At 39.6% G+C, this 20152-nt stretch overlaps 1 protein-coding gene across 1 annotated transcript in view; it reads left to right on the forward strand.

Moving 5' to 3' along the window:
• Positions 1 to 20152, forward strand: part of plekha6 (pleckstrin homology domain containing, family A member 6) — a 112265-nt gene that overhangs the window by 41255 nt on the left and 50858 nt on the right. Inside the window, 4 exon segments of the mRNA XM_029430690.1 lie at positions 14609 to 14692; positions 16838 to 16952; positions 17784 to 17900; positions 19399 to 19471. Of these exon segments, the coding sequence (XP_029286550.1) occupies positions 16854 to 16952; positions 17784 to 17900; positions 19399 to 19471 (289 nt within the window). The 5' untranslated portion in view covers positions 14609 to 14692; positions 16838 to 16853.

Consider the following 20152-nt stretch of genomic DNA (forward strand, 5'->3'; position numbering starts at 1 on the left):
GAGAGCTTTGCCTTCTGGCTCAGCTCTCTTTTCGTCACAACGGTGCGGTAAAGTGACTGTAATACCGCCCCCGCTGCTCCGATTCTCCCGCCAATCTCTCGCTCCATCGTCCCCTCACTCGCGAACAAGACCCCGAGGTACTTGAACTCCTTCACTTGGGGTAAGGGCTCATTCCCTACCCGGAGTAGGCAATCCACCGGTTTCCTGCTGAGAGCCATGGCCTCAGATTTTGAGGTGCTGTTCCTCATCCCAACCGCTGCACACTCGGCTGTGAACCGATCCAGTGACTGTTGAAGGTCACAGACCGATGATGCCATAAGGACCACATCATCTGCAAAGAGCAGCGATGAGATCCTCAGGTCACCGAACTGCAACTCCTCTCCTCCACGACTACGCCTATCCATGAAAATCACGAACAGGATTGGTGATAAAGCGCAGCCCTGGCGGAGGCCAACATTCACTGGAAACGAGTCCAACTTACTGCCGAGTATCCGGACACAACTCTCGCTTTTGGCGTACAGGGATTGGATGGCCCTCAAAAGTGACCCCCTCACCCCATACTCCCGCAGCAACTCCCACAGTATCACCCGGGGGACCCGGTCATACGCCTTCTCCAGATCCACAAAACACATTTAGACCGGATGGGAGTACTCCCAGGCCCCCTCCAGGATCCTTGCGAGAGTAAAGAGTTGGTCCGTTGTTCCACGACCAGGACGGAATCCGCATTGTTCCTCTTCAATCAGAGGTTCGACTACTACTTTGTTTATGTCATATTAATAAGCCAAATTATTTTCCACTATGCATCTTGATTCATTCAGGAAAAATGTAAAGCTACAGTCCTGAACTATAATAACAACCTGACTATGCACTGATGCATGTTATTATTATCAGTCCTGTAAGATCAGTCTTATATTTTAAGTGATGTTACACTTATTGCATCTGCGGTCTTTTACAAACAAATTGGGCTATAGATTTTATTTAGATTTTAATAGCCAATTTTAATTCTTCCTCTCATCTTTTCTGTCCAGTGATCACCATGGTGATCAAAAAGTTCACTTAGTTTATCAGGGTCCTTGCCCTCACTGATTTAGTGTTTCACAAAGCTCTTACGTGTGGTGTCATACTGACGTCCTTCACCGCCAGCCCATCTGTGTCCTTCTTTCTGTACATTCCAGCGGGATGGATTTCTTGACCTGAACAATACACTTTAATGGCAGTAGCATCAATGTTGTTTGACTTCAAACGATTAAGAGGTAACAAATCTAATTCTTGAACAATTGAAAGGACATCTTTAAATGGAATGAAGCATCATCCGCATAAAAGGAAGCTTTTAATTCCAAACCATTAATCAGTAAAGCTTTAATGTTAACATTATTTCTTATTTTGATAAAAGACATGAATTAACTAATTTGATGAAACAACTACCAAAATGATAGTATTGCAAACATTGATACAAAACCTCCATTTAACCATGTGGTTTCTCAAAGTCAGCTATAAATATCAACCCAGGCCAATGATCCTCATCATGATATTCAATGATTTCAAGCCAACACCTGATCTTATCTCCTACAAAACGAACTTCTAAAAAACCTGATTGATCAAAATGTATTAGTTGTTATGGCTTGCCTTAATCTAAGTGGCTACGGGCCAAATGTATTGCATTCTGTATATGGGCATCACAGCACAAACGTGTCAGGGGTTTCCAATTGTTTAATTTCACAGGATCTTTTGCCTGGCCATCTGCATCATGTTTTAACAATCGAGAACTCAACCACTCTTTTTGGGAGTAAAATTGCTGACCAACTTCAAAAGAGAAATGAATAAGGGCTAATAAATCCCCTCATTTCAGCAGGAGAAGGTTCTATAGACCTTCACAGGTATTCCATCTAATGGACTTAGAGTCCTTTCACTAAGGGTTGGTCTTCAACATAGGGTGCCCGGAAATTCTCCCCGCTAAAGATAATACAATGATAAAAATTGTGTTTTGTGCACATAATTTGGATGTTGTTAAATGTGTTGCGTTTTAGTAGTAAAACTGAAATATCTACATTTGAGTACAAGGTCTCACATGGTGGTCTGTGACATACCACATTCCCCACATTTCCCAAGATCTCTTGCCGTGTTTCATATCTGTACTGGACTGTATATGTTGTACTGTAATTGATTGGCTGGTTGTCATATTGATCTATTCATCAGGCTGGTTGAGTCTTATCACATGGAGTTCAGTGGTGTATCAATAGGATCAATAGGCTCACTGGCTGGATCAATGTTCATAAATATCAGTCAAACTCTTACTCTTAGTCATACCTATGGTCTTGTTTGGTTTGTCTAAAAGCTCTGAAATAAATATTGGTAGTTTTGTTCAAATCCAATAATACATAGAGAACATTTGGTGCTAATGTTCAGAGTCTTTAGGCATTTAAATTGCACTGTTTCATACTTGCTGATATAATTATTGACCAATAAAGGACATGTCTTAACTTAAAAGTAACTGCTTTCGGTTTTAGAATGCCATGTTATGTTGATTTGTATTGCATTTTACCATAGTCAAGAAAAAAGTCCTAATTAAATAATTAATATAGGAAAAAAATAGAGAGCAGCCAATACAAAATCAAATCAAATCAAATCAAATTTATTTGTATAGCCCAATATCACAAATTATACATTTGTCTCAGTGTGCTTTACAGACTGTACAGGTTACGACATCCTTTGTCCTTAGACCCTCGCATCGCACAAGGAAAAACTTCCTAAAAGAAACCCCAAAATTAAAGGGGAAAAAATGGAAGAAACCTCAGGGAGAGCAACTGAGGAGGGATCCCTCTCCCAGGACGGACAGACGTGCAATAGATGTCGTGTGTACAGGATAAACAACATAGTACAAATACAACATTTGACAGAAATTATGTTGTGTTGGAAAAAAAAAAAAATAGAAAGTTTGGATGAATCCAGGAAAATGTCAATAAGGCTTCCCGGTGTCCAGCAGGACCAGGTCAGCAGGCGCTGTCACGATTCATGATCCTGACGTAAACTTTATCAGAGGCAACCTGCCACATGAGAGACAGACACTCCGGGGATGATACCCCGGATGGTGAGTTAGTAACATACATTTATATAAATGCATACAAATAGAGAGGGAGAAGAAGAGAGAGGGAGAGAAGGAAGAGAGCAGGGAGGTGTCCCCCGGCAGTCTAAGCCTATAGCAGCATAACTAGGGGCTGATCCAGGGCAAACCTGAGCCAGCCCTAACTATAAGCTTTATCAAAAAGGAAAGTCTTTAGCCTACTCTTAAATGTGGAGAGTGTGTCTGCCTCCCGAACACAAACTGGAAGCTGGTTCCACTGGAGAGGAGCTTGATAGCTGAAGGCTCTGGCTCCCATTGTACTCTTAGAGACTCTAGGAACCACAAGTAACCCTGCAGTCTGGGAGCGTAATGCTCTAGTTGGTTTAAAAGCTTTCATTTAACTGAATAATGTAAAATTAACATTGCACATTTGTAACAAGCAATACAGAAAGCAGACTTTATTAACTGTAAAATGTTATGATTATTAATACACATTTAAATACACCCATATGACAACAAATGAAGACAGACAGGTTTTGTACCAATGTGAAACAAAGACCAAAACAAAAGCTTCCAATAATTTACCCTTATCTTAAAAAAACCTAACCTAACCCATCACACACATTTAGTTAAAAAAACATAATTAATGCTCTGTTGGCTGTGATGAAGACTGTTTGAAGATAATTGAAGAGCTTTTCAATATCTGGCATAGATCAATTTACTGTATGGTCAGTCTGCTGTTGGCTACCTCCCTCGGTCCTAAAGCCATGCAAACACTGCCAGCTCTCAGCTCTGGATTGTAGCCAGCTCCCTGCTGGCTCTGTGCCATACTGAGCATGCCTTTTAGACAATGATACCTCAAACAGATGCTCAGCATGTTGCAGATTTCACTTCCAACCTCTAACCTCAACGCTTTGCTTTGCAAGTGACAACAATAAGAAATGTTTTATTTTATGATGCGTAATGTAGGTTTGGTGACTATGACGTGTGTCTAGCTGGGGACCTTTGTTGGATGTCCTTCCACATCTATCTCTCCCCTCATTTCCTGTTATCTCTACACTTACCAGCCAAGAAAACTGGGTGATTTTGGTGGCAAAACCTCTTGTAAAGGCACAGCTCAGATGTGTCACATATAGAGTGCCGCCTATCTTTTCTGCCTTGATAGTGTGGTTTGCAGCAAAAATCGTTTTTCTGTAGACAGAATCTCTTCATTTGTTAACAAAAGGCTTTTATTCTGATCCTGTTAAACTTGAGGGGAGTGTCGTTCCACTTCTGCTGCTTCCCAAAATCCACTATCTGTGCCTTGGATTTTCTGACATTTAGTGAGAAGCAGTTGTCCTGACAGCTCAGACTCTCAACCTACTCCCGGTAGGCCTTCTCATTGAGATTGACGATCAAGCCTACCACAGCTGTGTCATCACAAACTTTATGATGGGTTGGAGTTTGAAGTGTCCAAACAATCATGTGTTACAGAGATTACAGGGCAGGACTCAACACAGACTCTCGTGGTGTGGGTGATCGTAGGTGAGGTGTAGCTGCCCACCCTCAATGCTTGGGGTCTACCAGTGAGGAAGTCAAGGACCCATTTGAGTTTGGTAATGAGCCTGATGAGTACTATTGTGTTGAATACTGAGCTGAAATAAATTAACACCATTCTGACATAGTTCCCCTTCCGGTTGTCCAGAAGAAGCTGTTGTGGCATCCTTCCACGTTCCCGGCAGATCATAGGACACTCTTTTATAATCCTCCATGTTCAGACAGCCCTGAGTTGTATGGGGCCCCAGCAATATTCTAGAAGAGGATGGACAAGCTGCTGGTGGGCACAGAGTCTTTCTGCGTCTTACATTAATTAGGTGCTTACAGTTCAAGCTAGGAGGACAACCTAACTCATCTGAAAGAAGTGCTGCTGCGATTCAAGGATACAGAACTCACCATCCACCAGACAAGTGCGCTCTTGCCAAGCTGTGAGTCCCATTGCCTTGGATTTGTGTTGTTTGTATTCCTCCCTCTATTTCTTAAAACAGATCCACTAAACAAATAGCACAGAATGTGTCCATGCATGGTTGATTTGACCTGTGCTAATTGAAGAATACCATTGCTAATGAAGGTCCGTTGACTTTGTGACAAACACATTGCATTTCTTATAACTTCTTCACAACAACAGCTTTTTCGATATTTTCGATGTAAAGCAGCAGCAGCAGCAGGAAATATTCTGTTTGTATCACTATTTGCATTCCCCATAAGTACTTCAGATAATCTATAAGGAATGAGGGAAGACAGAGAGCGATGAAAAAAGAAAAAAAGGAAGAAATGTTGGAAACAAACAGCAGTCATTAATTGATATTAATGAATAAGCCTTTCAAATCCATTATTAAATATTATGGTGATATTAAAAAAAAAAAATGTAAGTACAGTACATCTTATTAAAACTGTCTTTGTGAAGAGCCATATATAGCAGAGACAGTATCCAGCTTTATGTGATTAGGCGCAGTCTCTATGGGTTAATGTTGACAGGATGGCATGTTAATATGTGAGTCCTGCTGAGCTCCGGGCCCAGGGGCTCCTACTAAAGCAGCTTTTAATGCTGACCTCAACAAATGCATGTGACTGCGGACCCATGAGGCATCATATGTGAGCTATTCAGTATAATGTGTGTTGAGGAGAGCATTTTTTTTGGTTGATAAGATGGGAAGAAGGTAGATTGCAGGACCAAAGATATGTTAATACTTAGAAGAATATCTTTCCTTCTCTCCTTTACTATTTTACTACTCCTACCTTGAGGTGGTGTACATGTGGACTGTCTTCATGTTTTAGTGTTGACCCCAACAAGACCTCCAACTCAGAAGCTGATATACTGTATGTCAGCTGTCACTGCCTTCCAAAACTGATACAAATCACAGTTATAAAAAATGATTGATATTAGAGTTTTCTGATTTGGCACATCAGTAATTAGGGTTGAGCAAATGTGAAGGTAACTACAACTACTTGGTTAAGGTTTAGAGAAATATTGTGAACATGGTTAAAAGAAACCATGACATCTTTATTTATTTTATTATTTACTTCCTCTCTTCATCTGCAAGTTTGCAAGTCAAGGATTGTCATTTATTCCTAATGACCTTCATGATAGATAAAAAAAAATGACACAACTGCACTGTCCCTTCTAACATCCTTTACTCCAAACTCTATGGCACCAGATGATCACAAATTAATTCATCCATCAGCAAAAGGAGTGGGTGTTTGTGGAGCACTGGGCAGGAGTTATCCCATGACTCTGGACTGATGCACGCACCAACAAACCAATACACACACACCGAGGTAAAAAGGCAGTTATTTTGAGCTCTGACAGTAGCCAGGACTACATGGGTTTTTTGTTTGGTAATACACAATACATTAATAATTACATATCACACAACAGTGGACTCCTACCTACAGATACACATAGAATGTCCTCTCCCTCCTTGATGGTGCCTTGGGGGTCTGTGAGGGATCCCTACTGGGTCCTTGGCAGGTCCTTGGCAGAAAATAAATCCTCTGTGGATGACACAGTGAACGCGTGGCCCTTATGGAATTATATGTAGAAATCAGTTTTAATGGTTTATCTATCCACCAGGTGGAGCAGTAATGGAAGCTGACGCAGTTTACTGCAGCCAAAATAATCTGTTTTTATCATATTTGACGTGAGGAAATGTGCTTCCAACACAGAGCATACTTTTAATCTATGTTATCATATTAAGATCACATCATAATGACTAGGTCATGACAATATTATGCTGAAGCTTTTTTTGTAAAACACAATTATATATTGTGGTTTTTACAAAATAATTGACAAGTGAAACAAAATCCATCACCAAACTGTAATGTTATAGTTTGTTGGAAAGAGAATACTCTTAAGCACAATGCGTTGTCAGCGTTAAAAAACCCTAATAGATATTAACAATTAGGCCTAAACTAGAGATCGAAACAGGTTGTTGTATAAGGATTGGAAACCAGAGAAAAGAGAATCTGAAAACACTGTACATTAGCACAAATAGAGATGGATGTCCACTTTATCCTGTTCTTCTCGCAGTATGAAGCTGTCAGAAAGAGCTTCTCACCAGGTTACAGCAGCAGCAGTCTCGGAACCAAAGCCAGCTCTAACGTGATTGGTCAATACTACTCGGAGTACAAACTGGAACTAGAACGCTTCGGATACCAAATTGTTGTCCCGTTGCCAACAGTTTCTGCATTCATACCCTTATTTATTATGATCACAGCAGAGACAACATGTGATGAACTGATGAAACTGTGTTCAGCAGAAGAACAACAATTCAAACATTCAGCCGCAGAGTATGTAACACTCTCTATAGTAATTAATTTGATGTAACTAGTAAATGTATATCCTCTTTTTTTAATTCTATTTTTGGTGACTGCTCTGCTTTGTTGTACCATTCATGCCAACAAAGTCTATTGGATTAGATTGAGAGAGAGAGAGAGAGAGAGAGAGAGAGAGAGAGAGAGAGAGAGAGAGAGAGAGAGAGAGAGAGAGAGAGAGAGAGAGAGGTGGACAGCAAATGAGATAAAGAGAGATAAAGACCATGATAAAGATAGAGTGTATATCAACCAGACTGAGGGGGCTGAATAAGCTGAGTGTTGCAATTCTCAGCCAGAAGGCAGCATGTGTGTGTGTGAGAGAGGAGGGGGTAAAGAGAGAGAGAGGAGAGGGAGGGTGAGACAGGTGGGGAAACAAGCAGAGAGAGAGGCATGCAGTCTGAAGGAGAGAGAAGAGGACAGCGGTTTCTGTCTCCCTTCTCTTCTCCATCTGTCCAGCTGCTCTCCACCTCTCTGTTCATCTCTCCATCTCTTCTCCATCTTTCCGTCCGTTTGTCCCGTCTCCTGCACTGTTGGTACATGACTGATCCAGGGGAGGATGTTGAAGTTCCGCGTGGACAGGAGAGTCAGGTAGGTAGAGGGAGAAAGGAGGAAGTGACACACAGGGCTGGACAACAAGAGGTAGAAGAGGAGAGGAGGAGGGGAGGTTGATGGAGGAGTGGACAGCCAGGAGCTTTGAGGTCAGAGATGACTGCAATGCAGTGCCAGCGGGAAACACAGGGAAACCATAAGCCCTGCTGTTTATGTGCAGTTAATGCTTTGCGTGTACAGTGATGTATAGAGTACAGTGTGTTAGTGTGTTAGTGTGGTGCGTGTGTGTGTGAACCATGTGACACAGTGTGGTGGTTTGTGTCCGGCTGGGATGCTCTACAGTGCTGCAGTGCTAAATCAGGAGCCTGAATTTAAAGATGGTTTTGCTTGTATGTTGTTGGTGATAAACATTCCTTGCTGTGGTGATTTCTTCTTTTTGACTTAACTACACACCAGTTGTGTGGGACTAGTATGTCATGTTATGGTGATGCAGTGTTAGTTTCTGTAGTTAGCACTTTCATCTGCTCAGCCAAGGTTGAATCCATAGGCGGCGAGTGAGGCTTAGGACAGGGAAGGCTAATATTTGACCAACATACTTGTTTTAACGACCACGGAGGACAATGTTATTATGTTCATAACAGCATGTATATACACGGACCGACCAACAATAACACAAAGCAACGGGAGCTACGGAACGCTGCATTGATAATAGCAGGTGCTCATAAGTTTTGAAAATTAAATGATCCTTGGCTTAAAAGCTAATGTTACATAATTAAAATGTGTGTTACTACATTTTTAGCGTTATACAACAAAGCAAGAACAATTAATTACGTGAGTTTAGAATAAACTAATGAAATTCATACCCAAGGGTTTTCACAGCGAGAATAAACAAGCATAGTCACCACATCTGCAGATTTACAAAATGCTGTATTTGTGAGCTAAAGCAATGGTAATGCTGAGCCATCTTACGTTACTGTGGAAACAGGACTACACAACTTCTGCTAGCTCAGCTGACTGCATGCTGCAGCTAACCCGAGGCACATAGCACATGACAGAACTTCAGTCGTAGCATACCTTTAGCTTGCGATTCTAACTTACTATATTAACGCAGCTCTTTCAAACAGTGAACGGTTCTGAACCATGGACATAACTGTTCTGTGTAGGTGCATGCGCTACAGACATGCTGCAACAGCTGTTTCTACCAGTAGCCTATCCCTCTGATGATTTTGAAAGATAATTGTTCACCATACATCCATATATACGTACACATATATTTAGCGGTCTGATAGTGCCACATTCTTTTGAGTGCTCTGATTAATAAATGTATTCTTTGATAATGAAACAGTAGCCTTATGTTGTTACAGGCTGATATTTGAAGTTGCTGGATATAATACAAAATGGCAACAAGTAGCAGAAGCCTGCAAATGACATGTGTAGGGAACATCTGTAAATTGTAGCATCTACCGACATTCTATATATGTGGTGCACAATAATATAAGAAACAATCATTTAGGGAAGGCTTAGTTTCTCTAGCCTATATTACCGGCCGCCCCTGGTGGAGTCCATCTTAACTACAACAGTCACATTTATCGCTAAACAATTTGAGGAATAATCTGATTGAGATTTGTTTGACCAATATTGCAAATACATTGTAATCGAGTATGAAAGTTCATTATTTACCTTAGAAACAGTCCAAAAAAAACTTTGCTGTGTATTGACTGTTCCATACTCAACTCCATGTGCTGAGGATATGTTATGATACACATAGGATATATCACACAGGATATGATATGATATGATCATTCAAATGTGGTGTTGTATTTATTATTAGTTTTTTATTATCTTTATTATCTGTTGTTTTGTACATGATACATTTAGTGTTATGACAAGGTTGACATGGAGGGGCAGAACATGCATTTAGTACAGGTGAGAATAGACGGAACATTTTAAATTAGAAGACTCGACAAGCTTGACACAAAGGGGCAAAACAAGCATTACATACGAACAGCCAAAATGGTTAGGATTTAATACGAACTGAAAGTGATTCTTAAGATGTGGGATGTAAGTAAAGGGTGCAGGGCAGTCTGTTGTGTAGAATGCAAAGTGTTTGTGCGTAGGTTTGAGTGTGTATGCAAGTGTAGAGGAGCAGTAGTGTTTAAAAGAAGAATATTTGAAAGAAAGAAAGAAACAAAAAAAGATGACGAAAAAAATAACTGCTCCAATAAAATGAAATTGGGCTTTTCTGATAGAGGTGGCCAGTTATGTGCTGGGTCCAGGCCCATTTATGTATTTGTTTTAGAGCTGTCAAATTAGTGCGTACATTTCGATTAATTAATCACAGAAAAAAGAACGCAACAAAAAAAATATGCAGATTAATCGCACTCTTAAATGCCTCCCCCCCCCCCCGGATGTAACTGTTGATGCTCCGTTCTGTGTGATTCCTGCAGCAAAGAATGTTCGAACCATCGGAGAACTTCAAGCCTGAAATATCACCTTGACGCAAAGCACTTAGCAGCTGAGCAGAATGAGTCTGTCTACCTGAGACACATTAACAACTCCATCAGGAAATGTATTGCAATGGACTGCAGGTGGTAGAGGACAGGGGGATAACGGAAGCTTTACACATGAAGTCAAAGACACAACTTTTAATATATTGTTTATTGTGCAATGAAAGTTGAAAAATGATAATGTAATTGTGGCATACAAGATATTGAAAAAATAGTATTGAAATAAAAGACATGTTGACCAGTTTATAATGCTACTCATTGATTCACTCATCTTGCAAAATCCATTTGAATATTTTGAAATGCTTCTCACAGCAAATATTGATATATGCGATTAATTTATCACAAAGCTTGTAATTAATTAAATAATTAGTTTTAATTGCTTGTCAGCCCTAATTTATTTCAATTTCTCTTTCCCTTTCAATCTTTACTGATATTTTAATTTAGCCTATGCTTGAAGGGGCAGAGTTTTCTCTTCCTGGCTGTTCAAGGTCATACCCTTTTACAATTTTTTGGCAGCGTACTATGTCCAACACGAGTTGGATGAGAGGAAACCGGTTCAGTTAAACAGCAAAAACAAAAGTAGTGGCAGTAATGTAAAGGGTCATGGGGCTAATGGATACACGGGGAGAGATTCTGATAGTAAGCGACATTGAAAGCGATGACTTCTACTTTTATACTGTGGTGGAGTTTCACTGATGATTTGTCGCCTAATAAGCAGAGTGATGGGGAGAGTGGGATCCTCTAGTTTAATATGAATGACAGTGTATGCGTGAGAAATATCGTCAAATCAGTGTTGATAAGTTTGTACAATTGAAGCTTTAAGGTTGAGCCAGTGTGGATAGTTGAAGGTTGTTATGTTTTAAACTGATTTTATGTGTGGTGACAGTTTTGAGTTGAAGGTATTGGAAAGAAGAATTCTGGCCTGTAGCTGTGAACCAGTTCTCTGAAAGGAATGAAAGCTGAGTGTTGTACTGGATGTTGAAGCTGTGTGATATGTTTGCATTAACAAGTGGCGACAGTTAGTTTTTCATTGTCCTGAAGAAATTCCAGATTATTCTATAGTGGTGTAACGGCGCTTGTGTTAAGTGCTTGTTTGTGTGGTCTTTTTCACCAAGTTGTGAGAGCTGCCGTTATATTAATATGTTTGAAGCAGTTACATCATTCATGGAGGTGCGGATGAATGGCAGGGATGAGGAATCTAGTTATTTGCATTGTTGTTCAATATCTAGCCAGAGATAGAATTGTTTGGTGACAGGGATCCATTTGGTTCAATTGATTGAGCAGACTGGTAGATGTATCGGTTTGTGTAATCTTTAATATTTAATTTTTTAATTTTATGTATTTATATCTTAACCTGTATTTACAATCACAGTGTGATCTGGAGTTAGGATCCTTACTCAAGGTGGTGGTGAGGAGACATTATACTATGTTGATTCAATGGCATTTTTTCAACATATACATTGCGATGGCTACGGAAAAGTTGATTTGAAGTAGATTTTTTTCAACCACAACCATATAGCAAACTTTATGACCATAACACATAGTTGAATGAACATCTTTTGCTATCTGGAATATAGAACAGACAACAGTAAATAGTTGATTACTGATGTTAATTTAATGCTGGAATTACCATTAAGTATAGGGAAAGGTCACAGATTTAAAAGTATATCGCCTACATCTTGGTAGGACACTGCTAATTATGTTAGTCATAATATACATCATGGCTTTTGAGTTTTTAAAATATGCAATCTTTGAAAATGCAATTTAAATGTAACTCTATGCGCCGTAATATGTATGTTAAAATATGTATTTGTCTCTTTAATAGTAATTTTATTTATTCTGTTTCATTTAGTTTTAATTGTAATCTTTTGCATAACTTTCTCATGGGGTTTTTGGTAAGTCCAACCAAGTGTCCATCCCAACCCAAACTATTTATTTTGTTGTTGCCGTAACCACAATCTAAACCTAACCAAGTATACCTTTGTTGGAAGTTTATTTTGCTGCATAGCACAGCCTAAAAAGGTGAAGCTGATTTCAAGCAGGGATGTAACTGGAATGGCCTTGTTTATCTTTACACATCTGGCAGAGTTGTGGTTAGCTACATGTGCTGACCGAGATGTGGAGACTATTTCTGACAATCCAGAGCTCTGCAGCTGTCCCGTTTGTCCTCCAGCAGATACAGTGTGTGGATCCTGCCTGATGTGTACTGTTTATCAAGTAGCTTCTTCTATGTAGGTTTGTAGGTTATCCCTGAGCAGGCAAGCACCATCCTGCCAGACTGTCTTACACACACAGACAGGCAACACACACATCCGCAATTAATCAGGCTAGGCAAGCTCCTAAGACTGTAACATAAGCATGCAGTAGCCAACTCAGTTTCTGAAAAAGGCCTTTATTTACTACTCGCATTCTTTCTCAAGTAGTCAGCAGCATCGAGTTTTTCAATATTTAACTAAGGCTAACATCCTTCCATAACATCAACCTTTAGTCATTTTAGGTATCTAAACTCAACCATAAAAATACTTATGGTGTTTATTCTGTTGTGATTATGTTTCAGTGATTCAGTTCAAATCAGTGACCTTATTGTTATGACTGTGAATTAGAAACCATATTTCACACTTCACACATTCAAGCCTTCAACACAAACCCAATACTGGTTTTGTTTGCTAGCTCTGAGTCACACACACGCACACACACACACACACACACACACACACACACACACACACACACACACACACACACACACACACACACACACACACACACAAACACAAAGCTAGCCATATATGTGAGGATGTATGTATGTCAAGGATCAAGGATATCTTTAATATCCCTGAGGGGCAAATTTACAGTAAGCATTAGACAAACAAATAAAAAAATAATACAATAAATGCAATACAACGATCACACAAGTTGTTTAAAAAGCCAATGGCAGGAGGGACAAATTATTTCTTAATTTTAGTCCTGCATTTTGGCTGCTTGTATTTGCGGCAACTTCTCAAAAGACCCGACCTTGTACGTTTGGACATTTGGGGCCATGCAGCAATCTTGCTACACATTTTGACGGTACCCTGCAGTCTGTTTCTGTTATTTAGGCTAAGCAATCCCAGCTGATACAGGACTATGTGAGAACGGATTCAATGAAACAGGAATAAAACATTTTCATAAAAGTATTATTAACATTAAAACTTTGCTCAAGATAAAAATACATGCACTGGTGGGCTTTTCTGCATCCACATACAGTTCGAGGTCAGCTTGTCAATTTCAGTGCCAAGATACTGTAAGACAGAAATGACAGAATCATCTGCAAACTTGATGATATGATTCCTCACATGTTGGCTTTGGCACACGTTAGTGGAGGAGACATATACAAAGGGCCGGGAGGACGCTCCCCTGGGGCGATCCAGTGGAGGAACAAAAGAACATCTGATAAAACGTAATTGACCTTCACACACTGTGACCTTTCAGTTTAAACCATGTGGTATGGTCAGCTATCAAACCCTGTGCTGATTTCCGCTGCTGCTACCTGAATATGCCACGTTCTACTTGTCACCTGCACCTCAACAATTGCAAAAAAGAAAAGGCAGGACAACCCCAGAATACGTTGTGGAGTCTCACCATTTGACGATGGCAATGTGGACTGTTTGGATGATCAAATTTGAGTTCTGTATTTTTTGTAATCTTATCCCTACAAATAGAAGAACTTGACACTGACAATCTCATCTTTCTTTCTGCTTCAGGTTCTCAAATCAATAATGTGGCCATGTACCCAACACACACTCTCACAGTAATCCATACAGTGAAATCTGAAAGGAGTTACTGTCAGATGCGGAATTCAAATAGTTTAAAAATTCACTTTTTTATTGCACACTATCAAGAGATAGTTCTGGTTTATTTTTGCAGTTGTTCTCATCTTATCAGTAGTAGGAACATTGTATACATCAAGTTAATTGCTGACATCTGAGGCGGAAAACATTATTCTTACTTTATCGTTACTGATAGAAATGATCAACTATAATTACCCTTGTCCTTGTTGATTATCCCACAGTTAAAATATTTATTTGACATCCGTGTATGTCATCTTTAACACACATATGTTAATCTATCTCCTCTGTGTCCTTCATCTGTCTGTTTCCAGTCAACATGACCCCAGTGGACCAGCTGGACCAGCAGTGAGCCCCATCCAGCTGGAAGAGCCTTCAACTATACACTCCTATCTGCAGTAAGTGACAGATAAACAGAATTCACCAGCAGTATCTATCTTCTGCTACATTTATTAACACCTACATTCCCACACAACAATCTACAAATGATATACTTATTATTCCACAAACATGCAATATTAGGTAATCTAGATAAATGGGTTTGTTAGCACAACAAGAAAGAAAGATGGTAAACACTAATGTAACAGGTCTCTGGTAAGCAGTAGGATACAGTGCTGCCTTATGGGTGATGTTGATGGTACTGCATGTATATACAGGACTGCTTTTATCTGTTTCAGTCTTGTCAGAAGGATTAGTATCCGTCTCTGTTCTATTATCATTAGTCCGGATTAACAAGCAGATTACACTTCTGACACAGCATTAATTAAGCAACAAACCCAAGACAATAACATTTTGTCCACACTGTCTTTTCTTTAGTATAATTCTTTTGTATTAATATACAAAACAAGTTTGATTGTTTGTGCTATTGATAGGTAATGCCCTTTAACCGCTGCATTCACCTCTCAGCAGTTTTAGAAATATGAAAGAAATGTTCAAACAGAGTATTTTGTATTGTGTTTGCTGGTTTGCTTTCAATGAATGATTAGGCATCAGAGACATGACTTACTGTGGGACAAGTGGTGTAATTGTTACACACAGACTGTGATAGGAGAGCGCACTGAGGAAACTGGGTTGAGCAAAGGGCAGAGTTTTATTTGCGGAAGTGTGAATAGGGAGAATGGAAATGACATGCAGCACGTGCATTAATCCCCCCACTGGCCAGTAGATCGATATGGGGCTCCCTGAGGTTGTGGTTGATTGGTGGCAAACTCCAATCATCCATTACTAACCCATGTTTGACCCACATGGACATGGCAACCTTACCAGCTTTTGGTTCGATATTTTAGTCTCCGATCCTGCATATGGATGTACATATTGCCGGACTAATTTATTTACTTTATTTCATGTAATCTAACCCTCAATACAATTGATTTGGTGTGAATTACAAAAAGGTGTCAATGAGTTTACAGAGCTGTGTTTTTTATCGTCTTTTCAAAACCAAAAACACATGAGCCAAAGCGTGCGTTGTCTGTTCTAATTTAGTTAAAGTTTGCATGCCTGGCTAAGTAGATTACCACCTGCATTAGTAATGCTTACTATTTGCTAAGGAGCATATCATTAGCTAACTATACGTGAAAGGCGGTTTAAGAGTGATCTCAGATTCTACTTCATAAGAAGGGTGACATTAGTGGTTCTGTCCTAACATCTGCCATATGTATGTTTCCTTATAACAACTGTTATTGTACTATAATACTGTCCCAGTGGTGGGAAGAAGGATTACGATCTTTTATTTATGTATAAATAGCAATACCACAGTCTAAAAATACTCTATTACAAGCAAGATTCTTCAATTCAAACTCTTGCTGAAGTAAAAGTACAGCAAACATTATCACCAAAATGTACTCAAAGTACCCAAAAGTAAAAGTACTCATTATTCAAAATGGCTAATTGAAATATTATATCACTGGATTATAATTAGGGAGGCATTGAGTAAGCACTCGCTAATGTTGCAACTGCTAAAGGTGGAGCTCATTTATGTTTGATATACTGAGTGTGAACTTTACTAGGAATGCAGTAGATTATGCATAGACAGGACTGGGCATTCCATAATTAGACTGTTCTGGGTTAGGCCACCGCAAGAAAGACGCAACAAATCCTCTAAACTAAACCGCAAACAGGGCATTTTTTCATTGTCATTGTTGTTGTCATTGTCATTGGTCATGGTTAAACCAACGCAGACTGTTGTGGGCGGGATGAACAGCAGTCACGTGTGTTTAAGTCACACATTGTTACAACATCACACTCCTTCCACGTTTGCATCTGACAGCCAAGAGTCATGATTCACAAGACCACTAGAGGTCCTTGTCAGGTAAACATTGATCTTTTCTCTGGTGAACCAAGTCTCCGTCGACAGATCTGCAGTGTGCAGTGCAGATTACACCTCAACACATCACTTTACATCAGATTTTTACAATTTTTCCTTGTGCACAGTAATTATTCTGGCAGTCACACACTGCTCTTGGCAGGCTACAAGACAATAAGTGGTAGAAGTACACATGCACTGATGCACTAATAGGAGCTCATGCCTTTGCTCTTCTGTCCAGGCACTGTGATTTGGATATGAATGGGAAAGTGAATGCTACTGCTGAGAAGATCACAGACTCCAAAAGTGCCAATATGGTGTCAGACCTGTCCCCAGAAGCCCAGCCTTACACCAGGGTGAGCACACACACACACACACACACACACACACACACACACACACACACACACACACACACACATACACACACACACACACAAACACACACACACACACACACACACACACACACACACACACACACACATCCATGGCAGATGTAGTGTTCCAGGAAGGAGACTAATTTAATTTGAAGAGATTCTTGTTGCAAAATTTAAAATTGCTATATCAATCCTTAATTGCAGAATTTTGAAAGATTTAAAAAAGGTTTCGTCGACATCAGTGTGACTGCAGCATGGTCAATACATATACTGTGTCCTGGCGGTATCAGAGCCTTTCATTTCATCAGTAGTGTGATCACTCGCCATTGCTGCTTAAAGGTCTTTGTTTAGTAAACAAGTTCTCAGTCACATAGTTTTGGACCTCATGTCTCTCATATACTCTATGTCTAGGTTGTGAAAGTAATTCATTACATCATTTTTATCATCCTCCATTATCATCATTCTTTTTTTAACTCCTCAGATCAAACCCTAGCTTGAAGTCAATGAATTCACTGATGGGATGGTATCTGCTATATCTATAGCGATGTCATGATTTATCTGTTCACAATTGATGGACACACACTATTGAGCAAATTTCCTTTCCACCAATGTGGAAGTTCACATGTAAATATATCTATATATGCACTTTATGAACGTTAACAACTACTCGACTGTCTGACGATTCTATAAACCTCACTATCAAAGTGTAAATTGCTTGGTATTTGACCAATGTTACTGAATACATACATAACCCATATATAAACCTTCTTCCTCCTCTTCTATCTATCTATGTCTTCTGACTTGCAGACGTCTCGTACTCCCAGAAGTACTCCTAGAACGGGAGCTTCGTTTGGGAAGCGCTCAAACTCTATGCGCAGGAATCCCAAAGCAGAGATCAGCAAACAGGGATGGCTGTGCAAGCAGGTAAAACCCTTTTTATCTCTACTCTCACATTGGAGAAGAACTGCACTTGTCATGTTTAGTACAGCTCAGCCTGTAGTCTTATAATGCCTTCTGTAGCTCGAGGAGCTTTGTCAGATCTAAGGAAATAACCCTGATATCACAGTGATGTCAAACGAAAGTTTTTCTTGTTGTTTTGTTTCAATTTACAACGTTAACTAAACATTTTGAACTGTGACCATAATCTGTGGGAAACGTAATTAAGAATATATGGGAACGTAATTTAGTCCCCCGACTTTCGAGAAGTGCAATGCTAAATTCCTTGACAATGAGAATACAGAGGCCACGACTGAGAAGTTGAGATTACTTTTAGTGACAATGATTTGAAGCACGTTCTGATAATTAGCAAGAACACTGTACCATCCAGAGTTGCATGATAGAAACTCGAAGGACTCATGAGACAGACGACTCATTGGAGCAAATGAACAGGCAGTGGTTAGAGGTTATAGGCAGTGTCACATTCAATGAACAGATCAAGCTGATTGGTGTGTTAGTATTCAATTTGGAGCTTTGTAAGCAAATAAAGCAAGAAAACGACAAATTAAAGTAAAATAACAATTACAAAAATCTGCCTTCTCTTTGCATGCACCCTGAGCACAGACTGAGCTGCAACATCTCAATACCTTAGAATTACTCCCCTCTTTAAATACCTTTAAGGTCTTTTACAAAAAACATTTGCTGTTTTACATAATCCTTGACTCAGGTGAAATGTGTAATGGATATCACTGTTGTGGTCTGTCTGCCTCTCTACGTGTACTGTTGGCCTTTCTTAATGTGTTGCATGTGTTCTAACATGTAGCATGTTGTTATGTGAAACTGCTCATGCTGCTGTCATGACTCCCTGGAAGATGAGATTGTGTATCTCAATGGAACCTCTCCTGCTAAATAGGATAGATAAATACAATACATTAGATTGGATTTGCATTTCAGCTATTTAATTTGGCTTAACTATATTTGTATAATCAGACTGGAGCAGTAATAATACAGCCCTCCATATAATAAACATATTGAGGGCTTTCTTCAAAAACATTCAAGTGTTTGTTCGGGCCCTGTGTTCTCTGGCTGTGGGATTGTGTCCGACAGTGTGCCGACATCAGATCATCGTAACATTTGTAAATCTAACACAAAAAAACAAAAGTGTGAATGCTGGTAAAAATGCGTTGCACTTTCCGCTAAGATTAGCATCAGGTGTCTTTCCAGCAGTTCTGCCCTTTTATTATGTAAAGGTTAAATAATAAATCCCCTGAAGAGACCAGCACCAACAATGAATGTACCCTGTTACAATATAATAAGAGTTTTTAGATGATAATGTATTATTTGGAGGCAGAACCTGTATCAGGCTACAGATTTGTTCACATGAATTCATTGTTGCTTTTTGGCTTGATAACAACAACCATGATAAAGACAAAGATGATGATGTTGATTAAAGAGTGTGTGACGTGTGTGACGTGTGTACCTACAGGCCAGCAGTGGAGTGAAGCAGTGGAACAAGAGGTGGTTTGTCCTCACTGACAGATGTCTCTTCTACTACAAAGGTTTGTTCTTCACTCTGTTCTCCAGCTCACATATCTGCTTCTGTGGTTTTAAGTTTAAATGTAATGAGAAGCTGTCTGGTATTTTAGATGATGGGTTGTCAACATGACGGTTACTAACTTGTTAATCTGTTTCATTTAGCACGTCACTGTAAAAACAAAAACATGCAGCATACTGATGATGTGTTAAATCATTTTTAAATGTCTCATCAGTCACTGTGACCATATTGCTCACATTACAGTAAGGTGACAACTCAGCTGCTACACATTTCTGACATATTTAAAGCAGTGGTAGTGTGCCAGGCCAACTACCATGTTCACCACACACAGCTCAGCACCAACTACTTGGCAACATCCCCTTCTACTTTGATGTGCCTTTTTCATTATTATTGATATCCAAAGTTATGTTCCCTGAGTGCATCTCAGCTGTCGGTCCCACACTGAGCCTGAGAAGTTCAGTCATTCTCCCTGTGAAGTCTGAAAGTTAGTAGTCCTGCTGTATTTATAGTGTTATATATATATTACAGGATGTTACTGAGATACTGTATTATGCTGCAATCTCTTATATAAAGGACCAGAGCTAATATTGGTTAAAGTTAATATTTCCATATTCAGTATTTGTATAGAGTCTAGTTCTTCAGTGTGTGTTAGTGTGTGAAGACGTGTGAATGTGCATACACTCAT

The sequence above is a fragment of the Cottoperca gobio genome, chromosome 5 (assembly GCF_900634415.1).
Source record: "Cottoperca gobio chromosome 5, fCotGob3.1, whole genome shotgun sequence".
NCBI lineage: Eukaryota > Metazoa > Chordata > Actinopteri > Perciformes > Bovichtidae > Cottoperca > Cottoperca gobio.